The sequence below is a fragment of the Salmo salar genome, chromosome ssa29 (assembly GCF_905237065.1).
Source record: "Salmo salar chromosome ssa29, Ssal_v3.1, whole genome shotgun sequence".
Classification (NCBI taxonomy): domain Eukaryota; kingdom Metazoa; phylum Chordata; class Actinopteri; order Salmoniformes; family Salmonidae; genus Salmo; species Salmo salar.
Genome location: NC_059470.1, coordinates 30,681,384 through 30,693,397, shown reverse-complemented (window position 1 = coordinate 30,693,397; position 12,014 = coordinate 30,681,384). Strand labels below are relative to the sequence as shown.

General features: G+C 43.8%; 1 protein-coding gene across 3 annotated transcripts in view; it reads left to right on the top strand.

Moving 5' to 3' along the window:
- LOC106590590 (catenin delta-2) overlaps positions 1-12,014 on the top strand; it is a 595,078-nt gene that overhangs the window by 382,148 nt on the left and 200,916 nt on the right. For all 3 annotated transcript variants that reach the window (XM_045710618.1, XM_045710617.1, XM_045710619.1), the window contains one exon: positions 2,935-3,067. In XM_045710618.1, the coding sequence (XP_045566574.1) occupies positions 2,935-3,067 (133 nt within the window). The remainder of the gene's footprint in view (positions 1-2,934; positions 3,068-12,014) is intronic.

Below are 12,014 nucleotides of genomic sequence, written 5' to 3'. Positions count from 1 at the left end.
TAGCAAGATGTGACTTGTTGCCACAAGGGTAGCCTAGTGGTTAGAGTGTTGGGCTAGTAACCAGAAGGTTGCAAGTGCAAATCCCCGAGCTGACAAGGTACAGACTGTCATTCGCCCCTGAACAAAGCAGTTAACCCACTGTTTCTAGGCCGTCATTGAAAATAAGAATTTGTTCTTAACTGACTTGCCTAGTTAAATACAGGTAAAGAAAAGGGCAACCAGTGAAGAACAAACACCATTGTAAATACAACCCGTGTTTATATATTTTACCTTTTGTACTTTAACTATTTTCACATAATATGACAATTTAAATGTCTTTATTCTTGTGGAACGTTTGTGCGTGTAATTTTTTATGTACATTTTTATTGTTTATTTCACTTTTGTTTATTATCTAGTGCACTTGCTTTGGCAACGTTAACATATGTTTCACATGCCAATAAAGCCCCTTGAATTGAAATGAAATGAATTGAGAGAGAGAGAGAGAGAGAGAGAGAGAGAGAGATTGTCTGTGTGTGTGTGTACAGTACACATGTGTTCATGCATCAAATGCCTAGTTGCACAACAGTGGTCTGTTCCCCTGTCCCAGATCTGTCATTCACCCTGTGCAGTCTTTATGTTCAGGGTGTCAGATTTATCATTCACCCTGCGCAGTCTTTATGTTCAGGGTGTCAGATCTATCATTCACCCTGCGCAGTCTTAATGTTCAGGGTGTCAGATCAATCATTCACCCTGCGCAGTCTTTATGTTCAGGGTGTCAGATCTATCATTCACCCTGCGCAGTCTTTATGTTCAGGGTGTCAGATCTATCATTCACCCTGCGCAGTCTTTATGTTCAGGGTGTCAGATCTATCATTCACCCTGTGCAGTCTTTATGTTCAGGGTGTCAGATCAATCATTCACCCTGCGCAGTCTTTATGTTCAGGGTGTCAGATCTATCATTCACCCTGCGCAGTCTTTATGTTCAGGGTGTCAGATCTATCATTCACCCTGCGCAGTCTTTATGTTCAGGGTGTCAGATCAAATCATTCACCCTGCGCAGTCTTTATGTTCAGGGTGTCAGATCTATCATTCACCCTGCGCAGTCTTTATGTTCAGGTTGTCAGATCTATCATTCACCCTGCGCAGTCTTTATGTTCAGGGTGTCGTGGTAAAAAGTGAATCCTAAATATATAATGGCTTCCTGTTTCATGGTGTTTAGCTGTTGCCAGTCTGGGCTGTGTCCCTATATTTCCAGTGTCCTTTAGGCACTTATCAACCGTAGTGCACTATATAGGGAATAGGGTTTAATTTGGGATGATACCAGTGTCTATGTTATTAGCTAAGTGTGTTGAGATGATTGGTGTTTCATTTGAGGGCTTTTGTCTGGTTTTAATTAATGGAGGCTGACCATGCTTATCTTATCAGTCCATCACTGCACTTTCTATTGAACACAGTGATACACACACACACACACACACACACACACACACACACACACACACACACACGGTTGCTGGCACACACACTTATCTTGTCAGCAGATCACTCCACGTTCTGTTAACTGTCACACACAGATGCACGCACGTGTACATGCTCACACACACAAACACACGCACACACACACTTGATCTAATCTCCTGTGTGAGGGGCTCTCTGTTTAAATCCCTTAAACGCTCGGGGATCCCCTGCTCCATCTCTAACTCTCTCATCCCTCCATCTCATTCTACCTTCATCCCTTTATCTCTGCTCTCCATCCCTCCATCTCTGTCCTCCCCTGATCCCTCTATCTTTCTAACCAACAGTTATCATTGTAGCAGATACAATCCATTCACATACAGGGCTGTATTTATCTACCAGAATAAGGAGGAACCATAAATCCCATTTATTGGTCAAGGTAAAAATCTGCAAGGCTCAGGTTACATAGTATATTCTCTGGAGTAGTCAGTACTCTATTCTCTGGAGTAGTCAGTACTGTATTCTCTGGAGTAGTCAGTACTGTATTCTCTGGAGTAGTCAGTACTGTATTCCTGGGGTAGTCAGTACTGTATTCTCTGGAGTAGTCAGTACTGTATTCCTGGGGTAGTCAGTACTGTATTCTCTGGAGTAGTCACTACTGTATTCCTGGGGTAGTCAGTACTGTATTCTCTGGAGTAGTCACTACTGTATTGCTGGAGTAGACAGTACTGTATTCTCTGGAGTAGTCACTACTGTATTGCTGGAGGAGACAGTACTGTATTCTCTGGAGTAGTCACTACTGTATTGCTGGAGGAGACAGTACTGTATTCTCTGGAGTAGTCACTACTGTATTGCTGGAGTAGACAGTACTGTATTATCTGGAGTAGTCACTACTGTATTGCTGGAATAGTCAGTGCTGTGTTTTTTTGGGTAGTTAGTACTGTATTCCTGGGGTAGTCGATATTGTATTTGGGGCAAAACTTGTATCTCGGGTTTCTTTCTTTTTGGGGGTTTACAGGGTTTTGAAAGAGAAAGCAGAGGAGAGAGAACGATACAGGGAGAGAGGGAAAATAAAGGGAGAGAGTGAAAAGTGTGGAGAAAAAGTTATAGAAAATTAGAAGACAGAGAATTATAGCAGAGCGGTGAGCCACACAGTAGGTATTCCATCCCTCCTGTATTCCTCATGTCTCTCCATCCCACAACAACCATGTGAGAAGTCTAACACAATAACCTAACTGGCCTCACACAGCTACACGTAACTCACGGTCTTATGGTCTTCAACCTCGGAAATACAAGTTGGCTGTGTTATGTTGTACACTCATCTAAACTGCTTTCTTTTTTCACATTCCTTCCTGCATCTCATTCTCTCTCTCATTCTCTCTCTCTCTCTCTCTCTCTCTCTCTCTCTCGTTCTTTCTCTCTCTTTCTGTCTCCCCCCTCTCTCTCTCCCCCTCTCTCTTTTGCTCTTTCCCTCCTCTCTCCATCTCTATTTCCCTGTAGGGAGTTTGGATGGAGGGATCCAGAGTTGCCTGAGGTGATTCAGATGCTGCAGCACCAGTTCCCTTCAGTCCAGTCCAATGCTGCAGCCTACCTCCAACACCTCTGCTTCGGAGACAACAAGATCAAATCAGAGGTAGCCTACCGCTGTTCATATGTGTGTGTGTGTGTGTGTGTGTGTGTGTGTGTGTGTGTGTTTGGCAAAGATATGGAGCGGATGTTCTACCATTACCAAAACCCAGATCATCTCTCTCCCTCTAAAGCTATTTGGAACAACCTGGTGTCAGAATCCTTTAACAAACACTTTATTAATAAGCCTCCGACAGCAGCAATCTGTTACAATCTCACAATCTGTTGCATTGTGTTACATTGTGTTATATTGCGTTACTTTGTGTTATATTGTGTTACTTTGTGTTACTTTGTGTTATATTGTGTTGCCTTGTGTTACATTGTGTTACTTCGTGCTATATTGTGTTGCATTGTGTTACTTTGTGTTATATTGTGTAACTTTGTGTTACATTGTGTTACTTTGTGTTATATTGTGTTACTTTTGTGTTACTTTGAGTTATACTGTCTCCAAGATGGCATAGCAGTCAGACGTCTTTTGTCCTCGTCTTGTCGTGTCCCGTGTATATATATATTTACTTATTTTCTTCGCATATCATTTAATATATTTTTTTCTAAAAACTCAACTTCAAAGCACTCTCCTGCAACTCGCCTCACCAATTAAAATTCACCTGAAATCTGAAATCCACAACAGAAGCTAGCCAGAAGCTAGCCAGAAGCTAGCGTTAGTATTCAGCTAACCACGGTTGGCGGTCATCAGCTATCCCTTAGCTCGAATAGCTATCGCCAGTTTTGTACAACGCGAAGCAGACCAGAGCATACCGAACCTATTTTTCTCTCCATATCCCCGGATTTCTATCGCAAGCTCTGGACATTTACACCTGGATCTTGCAGCTAGCTAGCTGCTATCTGAGTGACTATTGGCTAACGTCGGTCCCAGAGCAAACATCAATTATTCCGGAGCTAGTCAGCTGAAGAGTTCCATCAGCCACTCCTGGGCTACAATCACCTATCCGGACCCGTTTTACTGCCGATGCGGAGCCCTATCGGGTCGTCACGACTGGACTACCGATGTTATCTGCCCGAGGGAGTTATCCAACTGGCCCCTCCGTCGCGAAGTAACCTGAACGCCCATCTGCGGCCCGCTAATCGTTAGCTGTCTTATCGGCTGCTATCTGAATAGGTCTATCGGCCAATTTTCTTGGGCCACTATAACTATAACTATTTTGCCAATTGGATTGGTCCCCTCTACCACACGGAACCCCACTAATCTACAGACGGAAACGCACGAGGTGGCTAAAAACAGAGCTCCCTCCATCTTCCACCAGCTTGCTACCTATGGCCCGGCTAGCTGTCTGAATCTCACTGGACCCTTATGATCACTCGGCTAAGCATGCCTCTCCTTAATGCCGATATGCCTTGTCCATTGCTGTTCTGGTTAGTGTTTATTGGCTTATTTCACTGTAGAGCCTCTAGCCCTGCTCATTATACCTTATCCAACCTTTCAGTTCCACCACCCACACATGCTATGACATCACCTGGTTTCAATGATGTTTCTAGAGACAATATCTCTCTCATCATCACTCAATGCCTAGGTTTACCTCCACTGTATTCATATCCTACCATACCTTTGTCTGTACATTATACCTTGAAGCTATTTTATCGCCCCCAGAAACCTGCTCCTTTTACTCTCTATCCCGGACGTCATAGACGACCAATTCTCATAGCTTTTAGCCGTACCCTTATCCTACTCCACCTCTGAGCCTCTGGTGATGTAGAGGTGAATCCAGGCCCTGCAGTGACTAGCTCCAGTCCTATTCACCAGGCGCTCTCTTTTGATGACTTCTGTAACCGTAATAGCCTTGGTTTCATGCATGTTAACATTAGAAGCCTCCTCCCTATGTTTGTTTTATTCACTGCTTTAGCACACTCTGCCAACCCAGATGTCCTAGCCATGTCTGAATCCTGGCTTAGGAAGACCACCAAAAACTCTGAAATCTTCATCCCTAACTACAATATTTTCAGACAAGATTGAACGGCCAAAGGGGGCGGTGTTGCAATCTACTGCAGAGATAGCCTGCAGAGTTCTGTCCTACTATCCAGGTCTGTACCCACACAATTTGAACTTCTACTTTTAAAAATCCACCTCTCTAAAAACAAGTCTCTCACCATTGCCACCTGCTATAGACCACCCTCTGCCCCCAGCTGTGCTCTGGACACCATATGTGAACTGATTGCCCCCCATCTATCTTCAGAGCACGTGCTGCTAGGTGACCTAAACTGGGACATGCTTAACTCCCCAGCCATCCTACAATCTATGCTTGATGCCCTCAATCTCACACAAATTATCAATGAACCAACCAGGTACCACCCCAAAGCCGTAAACACTGGCACCCTCATAGATATCATCCTAACCAACTTGCCCTCTAAATACACCTCTGCTGTTTTCAACCAAGATCTCAGCGATCACTGCCTCATTGCCTGTATCCGTAATGGGTCAGCGGTCAAATGACCTCCACTCATCACTGTCAAATGCTCCCTGAAACACTTCAGCGAGCAAGCCTTTCTAAACGACCTGGCCCGGGTATCTTGGAAGGATATTGACCTCATCCTGTCAATAGAGGATGCCTGGTTATTTTTTTTAAATGCCTTCCTCTCCATCTTAAATAAGCATGCCTCACTCAAGAAATTTAGAACCAGGAACAGATATATATATATATATATATATATATATATATATATATATATATATGTATATATATATTTTTTTTTTGTATCTTTATTTTAACAGGGAAAACAGACTGAGACCTGGATCTCTTTTATGGCTGTGCCCTGTGTAAACATGTTGACATGTACAGTTTTAGGCATACAGACAAGAACATTTCAAACATACAAATCAAAGACACAATTCAACAGAAACAATCACAGACAACATCATATAGCCATTGGTTCTCTCCAGACCTGACTGCCCTTAACCAACACAAAAACATCCTGTGGCATTCTGCATTAGCATCGAACAGCCCCTGTGATATGCAACTTTTCAGGGAAGTTAGAAACCAATATACACAGGCAGTTAGAAAAGCCAAGGCTAGCTTTTTCAAGCAGAAATTTGCATCCTGCAATACAAACTCAAAAAAGTGCTGGGACACTGTAAAATCCATGGAGAATAAGAACACCTCCTCCCAGCTGCCCACTGCACTGAGGATAGGAAACTCTGTCACCACCGATAAATCCACTATAATTGAGAATTTCAATAAGCATTTTTCTACGGCTGGCCATGCTTTCCACCTGGCTACCCCTACCGCGGTCAACAGCACTGCATCCCCCACAGCTCAAGCCTTCCCCATTTCTCCTTCTCCCAAATCCAGTCAGCTGATGTTCTGAAAGAGCTGCAAAATCTGGACCCCTACATATCAGCCGGGCTAGACAATCTGGACCCTTGCTTTCTAAAATGATCTGCCAATATTGTTGCAACCCCTATTACTAGCCTGTTCAACCTCTCTTTCGTGTCGTCTGAGATCCCTAAAGATTGGAAAGCAGCTGCGGTCATCTACCCTCTTCAAAGGGGGGGACACTCTTGACCCAAACTGCTACAGACCTACAGTGAGGGAAAAAAGTATTTGATCCCCTGCTGATTTTGTACGTTTGCCCACTGACAAAGAAATTAACAATCTATAATTTTAATGGTAGGTTTATTTGAACAGTGAGAGACAGAATAACAACAAAACAATCCAGAAAAACGCATGTCAAAAATGTTATAAAATGATTTGCATTGTAATGAGGGAAATAAGTATTTGACCCCCTCTCAATCAGAAAGATTTCTGGCTCCCAGGTGTCTTTTATACAGGTAACGAGCTGAGATTAGGAGCACACTCTTAAAGGGAGTGCTCCTAATCTCAGCTTGTTACCTGTATAAAAGACACCTGTCCACAGAAGCAATCAATCAATCAGATTCCAAACTCTCCACCATGGCCAAGTCCAAAGAGCTCTCCAAGGATGTCAGGGACAAGATTGTAGACCTACACAAGGCTGCAATGGGCTACAAGACCATCGCCAAGGAGCTTGGTGAGAAGGTGACAACATTTGGTGCGATTATTCGCAAATGGAAGAAACACAAAATAACTTTCCATCTCCCTCGGCCTGGGCCTCCATGCAAGATCTCACCTCGTGGAGTTTCAATGATCATGAGAACGGTGAGGAATCAGCCGAGAACTACACGGGAGGATCTTGTCAATGATCTCAAGGCAGCTGGGACCATAGTCACCAAGAAAACAATTGGTAACACACTACGCCATGAAGGACTGAAATCCTGCAGCGCCCGCAAGGTCCCCCTGCTCAAGAAAGCACATATACATGCCAGTCTGAAGTTTGCCAATGAACATCTGAGTGATTCAGAGGACAACTGGGTGAAAGTGTTGTGGTCAGATGAGACCAAAATGTTGCTCTTTCGCATCAACTCAACTCGCCGTGTTTGGAGGAGGAGGAATGCTGCCTATGACCCCAAGAACACCATCCCCACCGTCACACATGGAGGTGGAAACATTATGCTTTGGGGGTGTTTTTCTGCTAAGGGGACAGGACAACTTCACCGCATCAAATGGACGATGGACGGTGTACCGTCAAATCTTGGGTGAGAACCTCCTTCCCTCAGCCAGGGCATTGAAAATGGGTTGTGGATGGGTATTCCAGCATGACAATGACCCAAAACACACGGCCAAGGCAACAAAGGAGTGGCTCAAGAAGAAGCACATTAAGGTCCTGGAGTGGCCTAGCCAGTCTCCAGACCTTAATCCCATAGAAAATCTGTGGAGGGAGCTGAAGGTTCGAGTTGCCAAACGTCAGCCTCGAAACCTTAATGACTTGGAGAAGATCTGCAAAGAGGAGTGGGACAAAATCCATCCTGAGATGTGTGCAAACCTGGTGGCCAACTACAAGAAACGTCTGACCTCTGTGAATGCCAACAAGGGTTTTGCCACCAAGTACTAAGTCATGTTTTGCAGAGGGGTCAAATACTTATTTCCCTCATTAAAATGCAAATCATTTTCTAACATTTTTGACATGCGTTTTTATGGATTTTTTTGTTGTTATTCTGTCTCTCACTGTTCAAATAAACCTACCATTCAAATTATAGACTGATCATTTCTTTGTCAGTGGGCAAACATACAAAATCAGCAGGGGATCAAATACTTTTTTCCCTCACTGTAGGTGTCTGGTTAGACTGTAAACGCTCCTTCCAGACTCACATCAAACATCTCCAATCCAAAGTTAAATCTAGAATTGGCTTCCTATTTCGCAACAAAGTATCCTTCACTCATGCTGCCAAACATACCCTCGTAAAACTGACCATCCTACCGATCCTCGACATCGGCGATGTCATTTACAAAATAGTCTCCAATACCCTACTCAATAAACTGGATGCAGTCTATCACAGTGCCATCCGTTTTGTCACCAAAGCCCCATATACTACCCACCACTGCGACCTGTACGCTCTCGTTGGCTGGCCCTCGCTTCATACTCGTCGCCAAACCCACTGGCTCCAGGTCATCTACAAGACCCTGCTAGGTAAAGTCCCCCCATATCTCAGCTCACTGGTCACCATAGCAGCACCCACCTGTTGCTCGCGCTCCAGCAGGTATATCTCTCTGGTCACCCCCAAAGCCAATTCCTTCTTTGGTCATCATCTCTCCTTCCAGTTCTCTGCTGCCAATGACTGAAACAAACTACAAAAATCTCTGAAGCTGGAGACTCATATCTCCCTCACTAGCTTTAAGCACCAGCTGTCAGAGCAGCTCACAGATCACTGCACCTGTACATAGCCCATCTATTATTTAGCCTAAACAACTACCTCTTCCACTACTGTATTGATTTATTTATTTATTTTGCTCCTTTGCACCCCGTTATTTCTATTTCTACTTTGCACTTTCTTCCACTACAAATCTACCATTCCAGTGTTTTACTTGCTATATTGTATTTACTTTGCCTCCATGGCCTTTTTTTTTGCCTTTACCTCCCTTGTCTCACCTCATTTGCTCACATTGTATATAGACTTATTTTTCTACTGTATTATTGACTGTATGTTTGTTTTACTCCATGTGTAACTCTGTGTTGTTGTATGTGTCGAACTGCTTTGCTTTATCTTGGCCAGGTCGCAATTGTAAATGAGAACTTGTTCTCAACTTGCCTACCTGGTGAAATAAAATATTAAAATATATAAAATATTACAAAATATAAAATAATAAAATATTGTGTTATATTGTATTACATTGTGATACTTTGTGTTACATTGTGTTACGTTGTGTCTGCTCTGAATAACAATCCATGTAACAACTACAAAGAGCATTGATGTGCCTCTGCGCTGCTCAATGAAATTAATATCTGCTGACCTGTCGGTCAACAGCCTCTTCTCCCTCTTATTGAAAAGTGACGCTTCTCATTTCAAAACGCACACACACACACACACACACACACACACACACACACACACACACACACACACACACACACACACACACACACACACACACATAACATACACAAATACACAAACATAAACACACATAAACACACACACACACACAAACACACAGCACACACATAAACACACAAACACACATGTTCACAAACGTAACCTTTGTGTGTGTTGTGGCAGTTGTAATTATCGTTGAATAGAGAAAAGAGACAATAGGAAGAAAGGTTGGTATTGACAGAAGGGACAACACTGTGATCGTCTCCACAAAGTATAGAGGGAAAGAGAGGAAGGGAAATGGAGAGTGGGGGAGAGGGAGAGTGAGTGAGTGAGTAAGAAAGAAAGGGGAGGGAGGGAGGGAGGGAGGGAGGGAGGGAGGGAGGGAGGGAGGGAGGGAGGGAGGGAGGGAGGGAGGGAGGGAGACTGGTATTTATTCCAGGATATGGGATCTAATGACGGAAAGCGTCTGTGGTTTTCTGAAGTGTGTAGAATAATGATAAGAGCAGTATTTAATGTATGTGTGCATGCATATGTGTGTGTGTGTGTGTGTGTGTGTGTGTGTGTGTGTGTGTGTGTGTGTGTGTGTGTGTGTGTGTGTGTGTGTGTGTGTGTGTGTGTGTGTGTGTGTGTGTGTGTGTGTGTAGGGCATTCAGAGGTCTGATGTCTAGCCTTTACTGTGATTGTGGCTGACCACAGAGACAGCTTGGCAAATTCAGCTTGACATTGTTTATAGCACATCTACACACGCACACACACACACACACACACACACACACACACACACACACACACACACACACCACCCTCACTCGTCTCTGTCTGGCTAAAGTTCAGTCCCATCAGCTGTTTTCCTGGCTATCTGACCTGTCGATATCCATTTGTTCAGACGTGGCCTATAGCCATGCTGCTCCTTCTCTCTCTCTCTCTCTCTCTCTCTCTCTCTCTCTCTCTCTCTCTCTCTCTCTCTCTCTCTCTCTCTCTCTCTCTCTCTCTCTCTCTCTCTCTCTCTCTCTCTCTGTCTCTTTCTCTCTTTCGCTCTCTGTCGCTGTCTCTCTGTCTCTCTGTCTCTTTCTCTCTCTCTCTTTCTCTCTGTCTCTGTCTCTCTTTGTCTCTTTGTCTCTCTGTCTGTCTGTCTGTCTCTGTCTGTCTGTCTGTCTCTGTCTGTCTGTCTGTCTGTCTGTCTGTCTGTCTGTCTGTCTGTCTGTCTGTCTGTCTGTCTGTCTGTCTGTCTGTCTGTCTGTCTGTCTGTCTGTCTGTCTGTCTGTCTGTCTGTCTGTCTGTCTCTCTCTCTGTCTCTCTCTGTCTCTCCGTCTCTGTCTCTCTCTGCCTCTGTCTGTCTCTCTCTCTCTGTCAATTCAATTCAATTCAATTTCCTTTATTGGCATGACATAACAATATACATATTGCCAAAGCTTACTTTGGATATTTACAATATGAAAATAATAAGAATCAAAATTGTCAACGGGACAACTGTAACAACCATAACCAAGGGTCAAAATAACCATACATTCAACAATAACAATAAGCATAGAGGACATGTGCAGGTTGATTGGTCTGTCAGATACTGTCCCTCATCTTATGGCAGGCAGCAATGTAGTGCGCTGCCAACCCACAGCTCTGCATCCTCCCCCAACAGGATGGGTAGCTTACTCTCATCAGAGAGGTCTTTGAAACCTTGAATAAGGGTTTCAAATTTGGGGAAATGACACTTGAATTGTTTCATATTTTTTACATTTTGTCAGGAAATGCAGCTCCGTCTCAGGTTCTGCTGTTGTGCAGTGGTTGCACAGCCTTTCCTCTACAGGGAGCCATGTTTTCCTGTGTCTACCCTTCTCAATGGCAAGGCTGTGCTCACTAAGCATGTACTTTGTCAAGGTTTTTCTAAGGGTTTGATCAGTAACCATGCTCATATGATTAGCCACGGTGTACTGTCGATTTAGGGCCAGATTGTGCTGCATTTTGCTTTGTGCTTGTGTTTCCCAATAAGCAATGTAGTTGTAATTAGGTTTATTCTGATTGATTGGATGTTCTGGTCCTGAGGCGTCAGTGTGTTAGTAGAACAGGTTTGTGAACTCAGCCCCAGGACCAGCTGGATGAGGGGACTCTTTTCTTTGCTCAGCTCTTGGTATTGCAGGGCCTGGTAATGATATGAGAGGGGGTCACTGTATTTTAGATGTTTCCAAAACTTAATTGCTCTTTTTTGAGTTTTTATTATTAGTGGATATTGGACTAATTCTGCCCTGCATGCATTGTTTGTAGTTTTCCTCTGGACATGTATGAGAATCTTACAGAACTCTGCATGCAGGGTTTCAATGGGGTGTTTGTCCCATTTGATGAAATCTTGTTTTGCAAGTGGACCCCACACCTCGCTGCCATAAATTGGTTCAATGACACATTCAATTAGTTTTAGCCAAATTTTAATACGTATTTATATTAGATTTTTTCTCTCTCTCTCTCTCACTCTCTCTCTCTCTCTCTCTCTCTCTCTCTTATCCATCTTCCGTCCCTCTTCTCCTCTTCATCTCTTCCCCTATCTCCCTCCCTCCCATCA